The sequence below is a fragment of the Terrapene carolina genome, unplaced genomic scaffold, assembly GCF_002925995.2.
Source record: "Terrapene carolina triunguis isolate 2854851 unplaced genomic scaffold, T_m_triunguis-2.0 Scaffold68, whole genome shotgun sequence".
Taxonomy (NCBI): Eukaryota; Metazoa; Chordata; order Testudines; family Emydidae; genus Terrapene; species Terrapene triunguis.
In genome coordinates this window covers 1,570,019-1,588,925 of record NW_020664419.1, presented here as the reverse complement: position 1 = coordinate 1,588,925, position 18,907 = coordinate 1,570,019, and the positions used below count along the sequence as shown (strand labels likewise).

The 18,907-nt window shown below is 44.6% G+C and overlaps 1 protein-coding gene across 1 annotated transcript in view; it reads left to right on the top strand.

Annotated features, from left to right (window-relative positions):
• The first annotated feature begins 2,173 nt into the window (after window positions 1–2,173).
• The window catches only part of TASOR2 (transcription activation suppressor family member 2), a 67,283-nt gene continuing 50,549 nt past the window's right edge, over window positions 2,174–18,907 (top strand). The window contains exon 1 of the mRNA XM_026648587.2: window positions 2,174–2,232. Within this exon, the coding sequence (XP_026504372.1) occupies window positions 2,190–2,232 (43 nt within the window). The 5' untranslated portion in view covers window positions 2,174–2,189. The remainder of the gene's footprint in view (window positions 2,233–18,907) is intronic.

Here is an 18,907-nt window from a genome sequence, read left to right as displayed (position 1 = left end):
GTCTATAAGGTGCCACAGGACCCTTTGTCACTTTTTACAGATCCAGACTGACACAGCTACCCCTCTGATACTAGGTCCTACTTCACTCCACTCTCTTTTTATAAGATAAACAGCTACAAAAATAACCACTCAACTCCAACATGGACTGATACAAGCCGGCTCTTGGTGGTAGAGGGAAATACATGTATTATTTATCTACTGTTTTTCATTTTCACTCAGGAGTCTTACTAGGACAGAATTTGGTTTGATAGAGGTGAATGACGTTATTTATCTGTATTTCTTCATTTAAATATACTTCCCTGGAAGAAGGGGAGCTGAAAGCGGGGGTGAGGGATTGATGATAATTTTCTTTTGAACAGGGAAAAAAATAATAGTGGGCCATTGTATGCTTGATTTCAGCCTACTTCAAGTCTTAGATTTGGCCCAGATCTTCAAAAGTAATAACTTCCATTGATTTCAAGAGAGTTAGGCATCTATAGACCTTTGAGGATCCGGGCCTTTGATCCTAACTTTTAATAGCAGTATATGTAGGGCTGGCAGAATTTGATTTTTATTTTTTTATAATTTAGTCCGATAATATCAATGTTTATTTTTAAGTATTTTTTTTTTCAATTTTGATCTATTTAAATGTTCACACTTGCAGGAAGTTGTGAGGGGGCGAACGATTATTTAATTACAGTAGACGCCGAGATTCAAAAAAGTTAAAGCTTTATAAACTGTTCGAACACAAGGTGTCAACATCACATGGCAAAATATACACAGTAAATATGCTTAAATCAATAAATCGCACCTGGTTTTGGTACTCATTCACTAGACCATTTGTAACAAGCCTAATTCAAAAGTCTAGTAAATTCTCAAACAGCCGTTTTCTTACTTTGCCAATTTGTAATTTCAATGATTATCAGTGGAAATATATTTTGTTTGGTTTGTGGATGTGCACTGAAATCCATGTTTACTGACATTTATAAAAATCTAATCTTTCCAAGCCTAAATATATGCAGGTTTTCAACAGGGACATGTCAAGTTCATAGAATCATAGAAGTTAAGTGATTCCCTATTATACCTTGACCAAATGTACGGCATTGATTTTCAAAATACACCTTTTTAATAGTCGTTTCCTGCCTTTCCCCTTTAAACTCGCCTATTCTCTTTAAATGTTAATCCTGACGCGCAGCCGGAAGACTTTCATTTATATGGAGACTCCTAGATTTCGGATTAATGTTATTCATTTACTGTGCTCACCCACGCCAGGGGCTGGCTGGGTTTACAGAGCTGGATGCACCATTCCTTCTAAGGAGGCAGGCTTTTACTGAAACGTGCCAGATCTCGCTCTTCCGTCCCAAGCCCCTCCAGGCTGCCTGGCCTTGCTGGGAAGTGCGGATTCGCGTGTGTATTCAAAGCCTGCGACAACGACAACCCCGTTCACACGGTAACACCTCTTTCTGAGGATCCACTTTTTGTGGCGCGTGTTTTTTAAGCTCAGCCAAGGGGTTGGCTCCCTGCTCCTGCGTGGGGGGGGGAACCCCAATCCCTCCACTCCTCATTATAGAGGATGGCCACAGGGATAAACTAAAGGCTTCGTGGCACTAAGGAGAATCCACTCCCCCCCGGCTGGTTTGCCAGGGCGGATTGCGCGGTGACCTTGCGGGAAGTATAACGCGTTAGCTTTCCGGTTCAGTTTTCACTTTCTCTCTCTCTCCTTTTTCTCCCTCCCTTCCTCCTCCTGCCTCCTTTCCCCTCCCCAGCTCCGTTTTACTTCCTGGGGCTGGCGGAGGGTGCGGGCAACCTCCCCGCGTCGGACATGTTTCCCTTTGCTTAGCCATGTAGCGTCGCCGGCCCAGGGGAGGGGATGGAAGAGGAGACCGGGGGCATCTGGATCAGAGAGGGGGGGGAAACACCCAACCACCTCCCAGTCCTCCCTGGCCCTTGCGTGTGGCAAGCCTGAAAGCAAGGGGGAACCCCAGCCACCCCCTTTGCCCCGCCATTGAATGAGTGGTCCCCCCCCCCAGCATCCCTGGATCTGAGCCCCGGTGGGAAAAGACCCCTCTGCCCGGGGGGGGCGCAGGGAAAAGCCCCCCCGCCCCCAGGCAGCTGCGGCCGGGCACTGCGCTGCGGCGATGCGGAGCGGCGGGGAAGGGCTGCCCCAGTGAGGGGAGCGGGCGGGTGGCAGCGAGAAGACGCCCCCTGCCATGGGCGAGCCGCAGGACCGTGGCACCGCACCGGCTGGCACAGGTGAGGGGGTTCTGGGCAGGGTTTTGTCTTCCCTTGAGGCCGAGCTAGGCAACAGGGGCAGGCAACAAGGGGGTCAGCGTGGGGGGTCATTTGGGTGGGGGGGGTCAAAGTGTGTGTGTGTGGGGGGGGTCTTTTGGTTTTTTTTAAATATCAAACCATCCACCCAAGCTTGGCTTGAATGTTTAACCCTCTGGAGTGCCCAGGGGAGGCAGTCACCTGGGCATGTGGATTTGTTCCCTTCAGAGATCATTATCCTGGTTTGGGGGAGTTTTTTGGGGTTTTTTTGCAGATGGCAGGCAGCCTTAGCCATCGCCACAGTCCTGTCTCCGTGCAGGGGTGGGTTTTCTCCTTAAATCTGCATTGGTGTATTAAGGCGCCGGTACCAAGTGATGCCTAACTCAGAACTATTGTAAAGTGATGGAAGAGGGAAGAGATTTTTATTTGTTTTTTAAGTAAAGCAAGGGCTGGGGGCTCGATGCTGGATTCACCACGCCAAGGGAGACATGGAGCCTGTCCCCAAGAGGTTATCCTTTCAACAGGCAAACAACGTGGTCATTGACTAAAGAAAGAGAATGGCACTGAGCTACCTGTTGATAATGCAATGCAAGAAAAGGGCAAATATAAACAAACAAAAAGATCTGTGCAAACCCTGCATGTCCGTGTGACCTCTTGAAAAATACACACGTGAAAAAGAAATTGTGTAGCTTCACTTTTTCCATGGATGAATTGCTCCTTTACTTGAATTATTATAATGTATAGCATTTCCAAACAGACATTTCTCATCTGGAGACGAACAGCAAAATCTTCGTACCGCCCTGCTGTCTCAGGAAGGTTTTTTGTGTGAAGAAAGTTACCTGGTTGTGATAAGTGAGTGGGTTTTGGGGAGCGAGCTCGGAGGTCAGCTTATTTATGTATTGGACACTTATTATTTAGGTCCCGAGTCTGCAATGTGCATTGCCTGACCCCCCTGCTCCTGCGCTGATTCTCTGCCTCTGGAGAGGCCTGTTTGTGTGGATCATGTTGCAGGATGAAGGCCTGAGTTATTTATTAATTTTGCACAATGGCTTCAGATTCTTTTATTATTGCCAGTGCCACTTCCGAGGCAGTAAGACTCAGCCAGCATTTCATAAGAGGTGCTTATAAATTGACATTAAACCAGAAAAAAATGGTAAAGGGTCCAATTTACACACAACTCAAGTCTGAAAAATCCATTCTTTGTTTATCATTTGTCGCTTCAGTGTTCTGCTTAGGGATGGATTATTTGTTCAGTGCTATGAAGGTACGGGACAGCCAAAGGAGAGTGTTGCGGCCCTAAAGAGTGTGTAATTTGTTATACAGGGGTCAAGTGAGTTTGTACTCGGGTGGCTAGTCCTTGCCACCGTGGCCACACTGCCTATTTTAGTGTGCTAGCTAAAGCACCTACCCAATTAGGGAAATGCACCGCCCAGCTCCTGGGTAGACGTACCTTTTAGTGTCCATATTCTCTGAACCTGATCCTGCAATGTTATATAATGTTTGGTCTGTTTTCCTCTTCAGTTAGGCATGAGATTCCCATTACCCTTAGGACTTCTCTCAATACTCAGGCACATCTAATATATTCAATTGAAAAAAAATTAAAGAGGAAACCGAGTTCCTCACACATCCAAATGGCATGGTTTTCTGCAGGTAGGCACAACAGAGATGGATTACTTCAGCTACCACCGGAATACCACATCTGGGTTGAAACACAACAGCTGTTTGGTCAGCTAACAGCAGGTTTGGAGGGAAGGTGAAGAATATTTTATCAAATATACACTGTATGTGATAGGTGGAATAAATTACCTGCACTGCAACTGGACGCTGCCGTTAGGAAGGGTTTTCTGCTACTTCACAGCTTTGCTTTTCTGCCTACTTGAAGCTGTAAGTATGACTCAATGATAGCAAAGTAATTTCCTCTGAGGACTTTTAAGCACATGATTATATCTTCACTGTTGAGTCAAGCAGGAGGAGAAACACTTGGGCCTGGTCTATGCTTAAAAATTAGATCCAGCCAGCTGCGTCGTCGCTCAGCCTTGTGAAAAATTTCACACCCTGAGCTCCATAGTTAGGTCAGCCTGATCCATGGTGCCCACAGTGGAACAGCTTCAAGAGGAGAGAGTGGGGGAGGCCCCACATCAGAATATCCCACAGCTCGGTGATTAGAGGCAGTAGCCTGAGAAGTGGGAGATTTCAGTGCAAATCCTTTCCTCCGTCCGCCCTTCAGGGGAATTGAAACTAGGGGCTGGTCTACACTGAGGGGAGGGGATCGATCTAAGATACGCAACTTCAGCTACGACAATAGCATAGCTGAAGTCGACGTATCTTAGATCGACTTACCTCGCGTCCTCACGGCGCGGGATCGATGGCCACGGCTCCCCCATCAACTCCACTTCCGCCTCTCGCCCTGGTGGAGTTCCGGAGTCGACGGGGAGCGTGTTCGGGGATCGATTTATCACGTCTAGGCGAGACGCGATAAATCGATCCCCGATAGATCGATTACTACCCGCCGATCCGGCAGGTAGTGAAGACGTACCCTATGTCTCTCACATCCCCGGGGAGTGCTCTAACCACTGAGGTAAAAGCTATAAGGTGGCCACCTCCACTACAAACTCCCTCTGCCAGATTGTAAATGGGACCCGTTCTAGTAGGAGGCCCTTAAGCACGCCTGCTGGATTGGGCCCCTCTCACCTCCTGGTTCGTGAATCACTAGGGCTTAGGAGGGAGATAGGTGTCCCGATGCCTAGAAGGAGGCAGGAGTGCACATGCCCAGAAGCAGAAACTTAGACACTGAGGCAACTGCTATCCTGAAAATGTAGGGTCCGAGTGTGTTTAGGCGCCTACAGGGTTCACCAGGAATTTTGTGCGTTGCAGTGAGGCCTAAAACTGGGACTTAGGTGCTTAAACCCCAGACTGAGACACCTAAGGACCTTTGTGAGCCTCACCCAACATGTTCAGATGTGGGTGGCTAAATCAAAGGACTGATTTTTAGGGGTGCTAAGCACACTAGCTCCTATTTAAATTGACAGGGCAACATGGGTACTTGGCACGCCTGAATATCAGCCCGTATGTCAATGCCTAACTTTAGGCCCCCAAGTTTGAAAAATCTGGTGTAAAGACTTGCCTAACGTCACAAAGGATGTCAGTTTCTGAGCCAGGACTAGAATCCAGGACTTTAGATTCCCTATCCTCTGCTCTTACCACAAGAAAATGCTGTTTCATGTTTAATTCAGGTATAAATATTGCATTTTCCCCCTAGTATCAATTCCCCTCTTACATTAATAGGAAGTATAGGCCCAAAATCCAAGTTTGGGTTTTGTTGTGGTTTTTTTTAATGCAAAATTTATCCAAAATATTTCTTTAAAATATCCTTCTATTGGGCTTAACCTTCCCCTGGCTTCCCTGGATACCCAGATTCTTCATCATTGTGCTTCTGCAGGTGAATCAGAAAGTGAAACTGATTAGACTCAAAAATGAAAGGGAATACAATAGAACCTCAGATTTATGAAAACCGGAGTTATGAACTGGCTGGTTAACCACACATCTCATTTGGAACCAGAAGTATGCAATCAGGCCGCAGCACAGACCAAAAAAAAAAAAAAAAAGCAAATACTCTTAAGTATAAAATGACTAAAAAAAAAGGGAAAGTTAAAAAAAATATTTGACAAGGTAAGGAACCTGTTTCTGTGCTTATTTCATTTAAATTAAGATGGTTAAAAGCAGTATTTTTCTTCTGCTTAATAAAGTTTCAGAGCTGTATTAAGTCAATGTTCAGTTGTAAACTTTTGAAAGAACAACCATCATGTTTTGTTCAGTGTTACGAACATTTCAGAGTTATGAACAACCTCCATTCCCTAGGAGTTCGTAACTCTGAGGTTCTACTGTACTCTAACTTGTTTAACACTGTACCCACATGATTTGGAGGACAGAAAACTGGAGGCTGCTAAAAGTGGTGACTGGATTTTGGTGAGCCATAATCTTAGAAATGTAGGGCTAGTCCACCCGACCGCACTGAGACAGGACCAAGTATACCTAGACCATCCCTGACAGATGTTTATCTAACCTCTTCTTAAAAACCTCCAATATCAGGTAACTTGTTCCAGTGCTTAACTATTCTTATATTTAGAAAGTTTTTCCTAATATCTAACTTAAATCTACATTGGTGTGATTCAGAAAAATCAGGAGAGCTATATGAAACAGTTTTGTTTTGTTGGAGGAAGATCATAGAGGAGGGGTAGGCAACCTATGGCATGCGTGCCAAAGGCGGCATGCAAGCTGATTTTCAGTGGCACTCACACTGCCCGGGTCCTGGCTGCCAGTCCGGGGGGGCTTTTCATTTTAATTTAATTTTAAATGAAGCTTCTTAAACATTTTAAAAACCTTATTTACTTTACATACAACAACAGTTTAGTTAGATATTATAGACTTATAGAAAGAGACCTTCTATAAACATTAAAATGTATTACTGGCAAGCGAAACCTTAAATTAGAGTGAATAAATGAAGACTCGGCACACCATTTCTGAAAGGTTGCCGACCCATGTCATAGAAGAACCAGAAGGGAGAAAGCTAAATCATGCCCTAAGACATCCAATACAGAGAGCAAGGAACAGGGAAACATTTAAAGTGAAGCAGGTGAACCAGAGCAAAAGAGAAACCTGAGACCTGAAAAAGAGTTAGAAATAAGAAATGTGGCATGTTATTTGAGGATCAGAAGATTGTGAGCATACTCTTCTAGATGTGTAGGCTGCAAGGAAAAGTATCACTAATTTCCTAAGTGCTAAAAGGTCTTTAAGTCCTGGTGAAAGTGTGGTAGATTTGGGAATACTCAATCGGATAAGTATTTGCAGTTAAGTGAATCCACAACAGGATGGCACCCAATTACTGGACCATCAAAGGAGATTATCTCCCTTTTCCAACTACAAAAGAATAAGTGAAGCCACCCAGGGAGGTATTTGAGAATAAGAAACTAAAATTTTCCAGGAGTGTTTACTGATTTTGGGTGCCTGACTTGAGACACCTTTCTGCCTGAGCTTCCCAAGTGGTAAAGACCTGCAGCTCCCCTCGATTTGGGTAGTATGAGTGCTCATACATCTGGGTAAAAATAGCCCAAGGAATATCAAAGCTTGGCAATCTAGACAGAAGCCATCCACTAGCTTCCTAGGGTTATAAAGAAACTTCCCCTATGGACAGGTTAGTCTGTAATTGTCTGTTACAGGAATTTGCTAGTGCTATCGGTTGTTGTCAGATGGGATACTGGACTACTGGTCTGACTCGGTAAGGCTTTTTTCCATCTTAGAATAGGAGATACCTTCATGCCACAATCACGCCAATGTGATAATTACATATTCTTTTAAAATGCGCTTCACCATGGGCCTGACTCAGGGCACAGTGAGGTAAATGGAAAGACTCTTGTTGCTCAGTGCTTTGCGCATTAGCCTGCTAAACCCAGGGTTGTGAGTTCAATCCTTAAGGGGGCCATTTAGGGATCTGGGGCAAAAATCTGTCTGGGGATTGGTCCTGCTTTGAGCAGGGGGTTGGACTAGATGACCTCCTGAGTTCCCTTCCCACCCTGATATTCTATGATTCTTTAATGGAGGTTGGAATAGGCCTAGGAAAATGTGAAATATAAAAAAACTGTTGGAATCCTCTTCCTTTCCTTCAGAACATCCAGGTGGCTGCAACTAGCCTGGCTTTTTCCAGAAATTATAAACGCTGATCTCTCATTACTCAGGCACGCCCTTGCTCCGGGATCGGAACATACAGCCTTGCAAGTACTCCCATCCCCAGGGTTCACCTCAAGCTACATGACTGTCTCCTAGGCATACCCTCCATCTCTTATGTCATGTTTATCCCCCTGGCCCTACCGCTGTGATCACTAGAAGCACTAGGCACTTTAAACCCTACTCAGTGCTACCTGTGTCTGAAATACAATACTAGAACTGTTGCCAGTGTCTCACAGTGGAGAGCTCAGGGAGAGAAGTGGGGGAGGGGTAATGGCCAAGGGAGAGAGAATAGGTCAGGTAACAAGGGAGGAGATGACAAAGGGGAGCTGTAGAGAAAAGAAGAGACAGTGGTATTGTCCAATTTGTAGGAAGGAACAACGTTGGAATAGGAACTTTGCTCTCAAAAATCTGTCTCACTCTTGTAAGGGTGGGACTCTGTACCACTCAAGCAAATTTCTTGAAATGAATCCTGCCTGCCTTGGAAAAGAGGGCCTGAGTATGACAAGGCAAGTGCCCCAACTATCGGAGATGCTTGGAGCTTTATCCAGCTTGCTTTCTGAAACATTCTGGTGCCACTGAGCTGCATATACAGACTCGTCAAAGAAAATTCTATTTCTTCCCCCTATACTGTGATTTGCTGATTCCCTGGCAAGAATCTAACCGTGAGAACTGTACTTAGAAGTGGTAGACAGTCAATATCGATATGAATCTAGGCTGAAATCATTTGCCTTCCCTGTAATTATAGTGTTTTGTTCTACAGGTAGAGATTCTGACATACAGCAAAGGAATTAATTTCTAAGCATCTGTTCTTTGCAGTGCAGTAAGTGTTTGTTCCAAAACACTGCACTATATGCTTTATAAAAGTAATAACATGTCACCTGATCCATGAAATGATTGGTAGACTACGTCCTGGGTTAGCCTCTAGTGGCCAATTTCCAATTACCCATAATAACAATTAACCATGTAACAGTCTGTTAATTCTACGTGTATTACTACTCTTGGAGCAATGACCTAAATGAATTTTACATTATCTTACTAATTAGGAATACTTTGTCGTAGTCAGATGATAAAAAGTAGCATCTTTCATATTAACATATCTCAATTCCTTACAGACTTAATATATTTATAAATGGAAGCGCCAGCCCTGCAAACTTTGATGCCTAAGAGTAACTTTACACATGTGAATAACCCCACAGATACCCATAGGAGTAGGTGGGTGAGTAAAGTTACTCACCTGCATAGGTGTTTCCAGGATTGGCCCTTAAATAGCAAAGTATGATTACAGAATGTGTACCATACAGAATATAGCTAGAGACTCAAAGTTAAAAAGATTTAATCAAGTATGTAAGACTACTTACTCATTTTATGCTGCAGAATTCAAGGGACTCTCAGTACAACTTGTATAATAACTGCATGCCTGGGATTACTAAAACAATTAGTGTTACAAATCTAATTTCCTTTTCACCATTTATGCGGTTACTTTTCTTTCTCTTATACTCAGCTAAGATCGTGGAAAATAGACAGTTTCACTTTTGTTTCTATTCTTCTCTGTTTCACTTTCAGCTTCTCAGTACAGTGCAGACACTACAGGAGAATGCTTAAAGCTGAAACGGCTGTTTACATTAACATGAAAAAAGCTTTCAATTTTTTTTAAGTTTTGCAACTTTTTTTCATCGCAGAGTCTAAATTCGGGCCTAAATATGGTTGAAAGTGCCCCTTTAGCCTTCAAGAGAACCTGAGAATTTTACTGAATTTCCAGATTTGTTGCATTTTCTGTAATTGTTTCCCCTGATACATATCTATATACTAACTTTTTAAATTTTCTCCAGTTTTTACTGAATAGCTTATGCTTTAGGTAACATACCTCCTTGTTTCTAGTCAACTATAAATGTTCTGTTTCTGTCACATTTCAGAAAGCTTCCCAGGCTCTTGTGAGGTTGCCTTGTTGAACCTGATCCTGAAAGATGCCAACCACTTAAAATTCTCATTGATTTCAGTCCATCAGGCCCTTAAAATGCATTCGCCTGCTCGTACAGGTTTATGACCCTATATTATCTCTCTTTAGGCTCAGTGTGTCGTTCACCTGCTGCTTAGTTTATATATAAGGACCACCAGCTAGGTATGGTCTAAGGTTCTCAATGCTGCAAGTACTGACACATATAAGTAAGTAACTTTACTAATGCAGCCAGTCTGGTCAAACTCTGATGCTACACTCAGTAGTAAGCACCGTGCCTGGTAATATTTGCAGGATTGAGACTTATGAGAAGGACACGCAAGGCCCAGTGGCAAACTTGTAGCTTAGGGTTTTTAATAATGAAAAATATCACTCAAAATTCCTTAAACGATTATTAAAGCAATAGTGATTCAAGAATAAATCCACCAACAGGCTAGTAGTGATTGCAGCATATCATTTAAACATTCATGTGTTTAAGGACAAGGTCTGCCATCAGTTTCACTCTGGTTTTTGTGGTTCATTAGGCCACATGAGGCATTTACCTGGGCGTTGCCACCTCCCCCTCAACACATAAAAGCCTCTCACCTGAGTTTAGTGGTGCTTTCAGCCAGGGCTAGCTGGCCCAGCCAGGGGGTGGGTTAGAGCCTGAATTCTGCTTTTACTTAGGCAGGTAACCTGCCCACTTTGCAGTATAGACACAAGCTAAACCACTTGAGTTCTCAGTCCTCCAGTGCCATCCCATAATTCCCCCCGTGTACCCAGAAGGACAGACACGTTCTCCCACAATTCACTGGGAGCTCAGCTTACTGCTGCACAAAGAACCGTGGGATGTGCCCCCAGAAGTCTGGGAGAGCGCAGCACCAGTACGGACGCAGTCACTCTGGTAGGGCGTTGCAGGGCGGCTGCTCGCACCAGGGCTAAGCTAACCTGGGTGCTGATCACCTGAGCTAATTCTGCAGCTAAAACAAGCCAGTGGAGTCTGAACTCAGTGTCTTCACTGTTCACTTGAGTTCTGCTGTCTGCCAAATTGTGTCTTCCAAGCCACAAATAGCCCACATTAGCATTTGGCCACAAAAACTAAAAGGCTTGAATTAGCTGCATGCTGCTGCCTTTCCTCCAGGCAGACTGTGGAGCTAGTTGTGGACACCAGGGAAAACTTACTACTGAAGGAATATGTTAATAATTCTGCAAACCTGGGTGATGAGAGAGACAGGCTGAGGTGTCAATTCACCATTCCTCTGGTTTTTTTTTTACTTAAAAGACAGGTCGTGTTGCAGAGGAATGGTGGGAGGCTCCCAATAAATGTGCGGGGTTTTATTTGGAAGTACGGCAAGAAAGAGGGGATTGAATCTTCAAGCCAGAAAGGGGCCCATGATGTTTTTTAGCAGATTAACCCAATTATGTTTCTGAAGTTAGCCAGGAAAAGTCATTCATGGCAGATGCTGTTATCAGTCGTGGAATGAGGTGAGGCCAGACCTGGGTGAAGCCTGCAGTTCATCCTCTTACCATCAGCCCCTTTTCCGACCGAAGACACAACAGTACACGAGGCCCAATTGCTCTCTGGTGAACCTTAGGAGAAGATCTGTTTCTCAGAGAAAAGCCAAACGCCAGGCTGTAGCCACTTGCAGGGCCCAATCCAGCCCCCTTTGAAGTAAGTAGAAAGACGGGCACTGACTTCAGTGGGAGTTGGCGCAGAGGGACTTGTTGGACACACCCAATAGTCTCCTGATGTCATTGCTCGAAGTCTGAGGCCTGGTCCACACACTGCTTTTGTATGAGTAGAACTGTCAGTTAGGGGGGTGAATCTTTTTGGCTGGTACAGTTGAAGCAATTCAATCGCCCAGGGTGGCTGCAGTTATATATAAGTGTGTCTTACACTGTTAGCTCTGGTCTATGCTTAATATTTAGGTCGACATAGATATGTGGTCAGGAGTGTGAAAAGTTCCCACTTCTGAGGGCTGTAACGGTGCCGACCTAAGTCCCACCTCCCAGTAGATGCAGGTAGGGCAACAAAAGAATGCTACCGTCACTGGGGGAGAAGGTGTTCCTATAGCAACGGAAAACCTGTTCCAATGGTGTAGGCTGCGCCTACACCATGGGGTGATGCTGGCATGGCCCCCAATCCCTTCCCTGTGAAAACTGCCTCCACCTCCTGACAACTGCCCCACTACCCCCAAATCCCACCCCCTGTAAAAATTGCCCCCTTTCTCCCAAAACTGCCCCCCAGATCACCCTCCCCCCACAAGTGGCCCCACTCCAGCCAGTCTCGGTCGCTAGGGGCATGCACCGCTGGCCCCTCTCCCAGCACTTAGCGTCGCCGGTGTCACCTGCTCACTCGGGATTGCTGCCCACAGACAGGCCAGGCTACTCGGAGAGAGGTAAGCACCCTCGGCTGGGCCTGAGTGGGAGAGGAACCAGCCTCCGGGGAGTCAGCCAGGCCTGCAGTTGAGGGGAAGGGGAAACCCCCCGCCCCACTGCCTCATCGCCTCCAGTCTCACCCTTCTCCTTCCTTCAGTGCCCTCACAACCAGCCTCCCTCAACACCCTCTGCCCCCTCAGCCCTACCCCCAAATCCCAGGCTCCACCCATACACTCAGTCCTGAGCCCCTTGACCCTACTCCCAACCCTCCTAGCCCCCATCTTCCCCAAACTCAGCCCCCTCGTGCCCCCAACCCTACCTCATCCATCCTATCTTCCCTCACCCCACCTTTCAACCCTACCCCAAACCCCCTAGTCCCCATGCCTCCACACCCAAATCATTTAGCACCCCATGTGCCCTGCTCCCAGTCCCAGCCTCCCCCACCCACAACCATAGCTCTCCATCTCCCCTCCACACTCTGTCCCCAGCCTCCCCCACCCTAGGACTCCATCTCCCCCTCCCACCCCAACTACCTCCCACACCCTTCTTCTTTTGCCCACCCAGCCCCACATACCTATCTTCCCAACCCCCCTTTCAGACCTCGTTCCCTCAATTTATTTCCCCCGCCCCCACCTTGTCTGATGAACCCCTACGTCCAGTCCCCAGCCCTAAACAGACATCTTCCCAATTCATTGGCATTGGAAGCCATCTTCCCAGTCTTCTTTCACACACAGTCCCAACCCCGCCTCTGCCCTGTTTTACAGATGGGAAACTGAGGCCCGGGTTGACTTTTGCTTGGCCTATGTCACTCCGGAAGGTTGTAGCAGAGTTGGGGACCACCCTATCAGAAGGAAGGGGGAGGAGGGCACGGATATGCTCTGCGGCTAGAACTTTTATGGCTTTGTGGCATTTCTGTGCTTTGTTTAGTTTTCCACAGACACACCAGAGAGAAAGTCCAGTAGGGAGTAGAGTGCAGGGCCGCCCAGAGGATTCAGGGGACCTGGGGTCTTCGGCGCTTCAGCCGCGGGTCCCGGGGCGGAAGAACCCCCTGCCGCGGGTCTTCAGGGCACTTTGGCGGCGGGTCCTGGAGCGGAAGGACCCCCCGCTGCCAAATTTCCGCCGAAGACCCGGAGCGGAAGGAGCACCAGGGGGGCCGGGCCCCACGAGAGTTTCCGGGGGCCCTGGAGCGAGTGAAGGACCCCCGCTCCAGGGGCCCCGAAAAACTCTCGTGGGGGCCCTTGCGGGGCCTGGGGCAAATTGCCCCACTTGCCCCCCCTCTGGGTGGCCCTGGTAGAGTGCACACACACTCCTACCCCACGGATCCAACATGGGAAAGCACAGAGTCCCATGGGAGGTTGGGGGTGAGCATTGGGGGGAGGGATAGCTCAGTGGTTTGAGCATTGGCCTGCTAAACCCAGGGTTGTGAGTTCAATCCTTGAGGGGGTGATTTGGGGATTTAGTTGGGGATTGGTCCTTCTTTGAGCAAGGGGTGGAACTAGATGACCTCCTGAGGTCCCTTCCAACCTTGTTATTCTATTCTATGATTTAGAAAGCCACATTCCTGAAGATTAACCCCTCAGTTGACTGTTGCCCCTCAAATTCTCTTCCACTGCCCCCCAACCTCTTTATGGGGTCTCTGGGCCCAGTTGAGCCCCCATCTCTTGCAAAGCACTGTACAAGGCTTCTCACCCCTAATGGGCTTATTTTCACTAGATTTGTGGTGAAATACAAATGGCTGCATTTCCCCCTGTGAATTTCACTATTGAGTCCCGTAGGCTTATGCCAACGACCCCCCCTTTAATGCCCACCACCTCGGTTGATTAGGTTCTGAGAATTATAGGAGCTTCCTGCAAGTGGCTACCGCTGGTCCTGAAACCAGGTGTAAATCAAAAGTGTTTAAATGAGAATTAGAGAAAAAGCGAGAAATATCATTACAAAATGTGGCATTCAAAAGAGATTGTTTTACAGGCAGACAGAGAAATGCCATCGAGTTGAGTGTAAGTTCTAGTTTCCCTCAGCCAGTAATACATGAGTATCTGGCACTTTAATAGTGCTTTCTATTCCAAAGGATCCCAAGGCATTGGACAAACACAGGTCCCAATACTGTAACTGGATCTATGCAAGCAAACTCTTAGGTCTGGTCTATACTACCCGCCTGAATCGGCGGGTAGAAATCGACCTCTCGGGGATCGATTTATCGCGTCCCGTTGGGACGCGACAATCGATCCCCGAATCGGCGCTCTAACTCCACCAGGGGAGGTGGTAGTAAGCGCCGCCGACAAAAAGCCGCAGAAGTCGATTTTGCCGCCGTCCTCACAACGGGGTAAGTCGGCTGTGATACGTCGAATTCAGCTACGCTATTCACGTAGCTGAATTTGCGTATCTTAAATCGACTCCCCCCTGTAGTGTAGATGTACCCTAAGATCCGTGTGGAGTCTCACTGAAGCCCCAACAAGCCAATCTTACAAACGCATAGGTGAGTGACTCTTGTGAGTAGAATCATAGGACTGGAAGGGACCTCGAGAGGTCATCTAGTCCAGTCCCCTGCACTCATGGCTGGACTAAGTATTAACTGGACTATCCCTGACAGGTGTTTATCTAACCTGCTCTTAAAAATCTCCAATGATGGAGATTCCACCACCTTCCTAGGCAATTTATTCCAGTGCTTAATCACCCTGACAGTTAGGAAGCTTTCCCTAATGTTCAACCTAAACTGCCCTTGCTGCAATTTAAGCCCATTGCTTCTTGTCCTATCCTCAGAAGTTAAGGGGAACAATCTGTCTCCTTCCTCCTTGTAACAACTTTTTATGGACTTGAAAACTGTTATCATGTCCCCCCTCAGTCTTCTCTTCTCCAGACTAAAACCCCAATTTTTTCAATCTTCCCTCATAGGTCATGTTCTCTAGACCTTGAATCATTTTTGTTGCTCTCCTCTGGACTTTCTCCAATTTGTCCACAACTTTCCTCAACTGCGGTGCCCAGAACTGGACACAATTCTCAGTTGAGGCTTAATCAGCTCGGAGTAGAGCAGAAGAATTACTTCTCATGTCTTGCTTACAACACTCCTGCTAATACATCCCAGAATGATGTTTGCTTTTTTTGCAACAGTGTTACACTGTTGACTCATATCTAGCTTGTGATCCACTATGACCCCCAGATCCCTTTCCTCAGTATTCCTTCCTAGGCAGTCATTTCCCTTTTGTATGCGTGTAACTGATTGTTCCTTCCTAAGTGGAGTTATTTGCATTTGTCCTTATTGAATTTCATCCTATTTACTTCAGACCATTTCTTTAGTTTGTCCAGATTATTTTGAATTTTAATTCTATCCTTCAAAGTACTTGCAACTTCTCCCAGCATGGTATAATTTGCAAACTTTATAACTGTACTTTCTATGCCATTATCTAAATCATTGATGAAGATATTGAACAGAACTGGACCCAGAACCGATCCCTGCAGGACTCCACTCGATATGCCCTTCCAGCTTGACTGTGAACCACTGATAACTATTCTCTGGGAACGGTTTTCCAACCAGTTATGCACCCATCTTATAGTAGCTCCATATAGGCTGTATTTCCCTAGTTTGTTTATGAGAAAGTCATGTGAGACAGTATCAAAAGCCTTATTAAACTCAAGATATACCACATCTACCAGTTCCCCCCATCCACAAGCCTTGTTACTCTGTCAAAGAAAGCTATTAGGTTGGTTTGACATGATTTGCTCTTGAGAAATCCATGCTGACTGTTACTTATCACATTATTATCTTCTAGGTTTCTTCAAATCGATAGCTTAATTATTTGCTCCATTATCTTTCCAGGTACTGAAGTTAAGCTGACTGGTCTGTAATTCCCCAGGTTGCCTTTATTCCCCATTTTATAGATTGTCACTATATTTGCCCTTTTCCAATCTCACCCATCTTCCATGACTTTTCAGAGATAATCGCTAATGGCTCAGACATCTCCTCAGTCAGCTCCTTGAGTATTTTAGGATGTATTTCATCAGGCCCTGGTGATTTGAAAACATCTAACTTGTCTAAGTAATTTTGAACTTGTTCTTTCCATATTTTAGCCTCTGATCCTATCTTATTTTCACTGGCATTCATTAAGCTAGATGTTCAATTGCTACTAAATTTGTTGGTGAAAATTGAAACAAAAAATGTCATTTAGCACTTCTGCCATTTCCACATTTTCTGTTCTTGTTGGCCCCCTCTCATTGAGTAATGGGCCTACCCTGTCCTTGGTCTTCCTCTTGCTTCTGATGTATTTGTAGAATGTTTTCTTGTTACTCTTTGTGTCTCTAGCCCATTTAATCTTGTTTTGTGCCTCGGCCCCATTAAAATCACAGGGACGACCTGTGTGAGTAAAATGATTTACGAGCTTACTTCCTTCACCAATGAAATTCAGCCATCACTGAGGTGGAATGTAAAATTTGGGACAGGAAGGGAAGAAAGCCAGTGTATTTCAATTGAAACCGCTGAGGAATTTTATATAGGTAGAATAAAATTACCTCGTCTGATTTACAGAAATAAGTCTGACCTCCCATGTTATCTTTTTAATATCTTCAAGATGTGAGAGGAAAAGCTATAGACAAAGCAAAATAAAGAGGGGGCAGGAAAAAACAAACTAATATATTCCTCTTTATCATCATTAGGTTCAATAAGAGAAAATACATTTAATATCTTTCAGATGTTTTTCTTTAAGCCGTTTATATTTTTCATCTTTGTGTGTTTAGGAAAAATAGTTCTGCTTCTTACTTTTTTACTTCTACTTTTTAAATAATAATCCCAACAGAGTGATTAGTACAATACAGGATAGATAAAGGGCAAATGTGAGCAGGTTAAAAAGAGGTAACTTTCCCACAGGAAGGTTAAAAGAGAAAAAGGCACTTCCGAATAATTAATTTCCATAATTATACACCTGATGTCCATTCTTGTCTGTCCTCTAAATGCATTTATTACAACAATTATTTAACTCTGGTTTTCTACTGATATAATTGCCTTTCTTCATACCTTTCATTTGACCCACATAAAACTAGAGTTTATCTCCCTTTTATTGTTGTAAATCATATGCTGCAGAAATGCAAAATCAAATAACTCAGAGGCTATAGACAACATTGCCCATGCTAAATAAATTAAAAGCTTGCCAGTTTGGGAGTGTTGGGCTATTATTTTCCTTATGTTAGATCTTTTTGGATCTGAGTAATTGACAGGGATAATGGGATTTGAGGACTAGGGAGGTTTTTTATTGTAAAGAAGCAAAAAAGAAAAACCTTCAAACTCACTTGAAAAAAAATGAGATCATAAAAGTGAAAAATGTGGTGTGACAGAGACTAATTATCTCTTACTTAGTCATAGCTATGATGAAGATAATACTTTTCACGTGAGATCTAACCCCTTGTCTTTACAGATCTCCTGGTATCTTTCTTAAAGCAGCACTATACACTGAAAAATTACTCTCAAAATGGCATTGTGAGCTTTCAGTGACTTCGAGCTCATGTTCTATTTTCAGTTCACAAGTCAAAAACGTCTTTTCTAATTTGTCTGTACTGCAAACTAAACCTGTGAACTGAAGCCTCCGGCTTGTGCACCCTCACCGGTAATAAAGATTTGTAAAGTTTTAGGACCTTAATTCAGGATTTCCTGTATGTTAAGTGTTTGTGTTTTCTCTGAATGGATTTTAGCAACTATAGCTCTATAGTAATACACTGTTTTTTCCTACTCAAATATATTTACGTATAGTTTGTAAAGTTTGGGATCTGTTATGGCATGAATCACCAGTTGCTACTGTTACACCTGGGTTTGCAAGGGCCTTTTCTTAGCATGTGAGCAGTATACAGTCTGAAGAAACTGTATTAATGTTAGTTTTGTGACTGGCTGTTTACCACAGTTCTTTTGGGGGAGCTGTGGTAAACAATCAGTTTTTCTGCTTTAATCATTCTCTCTAACTAGAATTAATTCTTACTGCTGAAGAGTGGCTTCCTGGGAATGGGCATTGGTGTTTGGCCTGAGATTTCTTAAAGAGGGATTGGGATTGCCTGCATGTGGTTAGTGACCTTTGTTCAATGACTGGTGTATATAGTGTAAATAAACAAGTTACACAGAGAAAATACCCTGACTCCACATCATTGATTTCTCTTCCAAGACAAAGCCGACCCCCAAGGTCCAAACATCCACTGCTGCTCAGCAGAGGGACAAGAGATCTAAGATATTATTTGTAATATTATGATCAAATCTGGCATTATTAGGAATCACAAACATAATTTGCTGTAAGGTCTCATTTGTCCCTATTATTTAAATGTTATTCTCTTTGGTTTTGCCTTTATATAATTTGCAAAAAAACAAAAACAAAACAAAACAGGGCTGTGAAAAGGAATTTGAAGGTGTGCCTGGTTGGAATAAAATAAGTCTTCCTCAGCTTCATGTCTCTTTAGAGAGGATTGAGAGAAGGGGTCCTGTGAGAAAAGTGTGAGGACTGAACTCAGTAGTCATTAGAGATTATTAATGAAGCTAGAGGAGATCAGTGAACTCATGTTCTTCCTGTTTGATAGTAGTTTAAACTGCAACTATAAAGTATTGTAGATAGCATGGATTTGAGGGTAGTTGCTACCAAGAGACTTCCCAATTCAAAT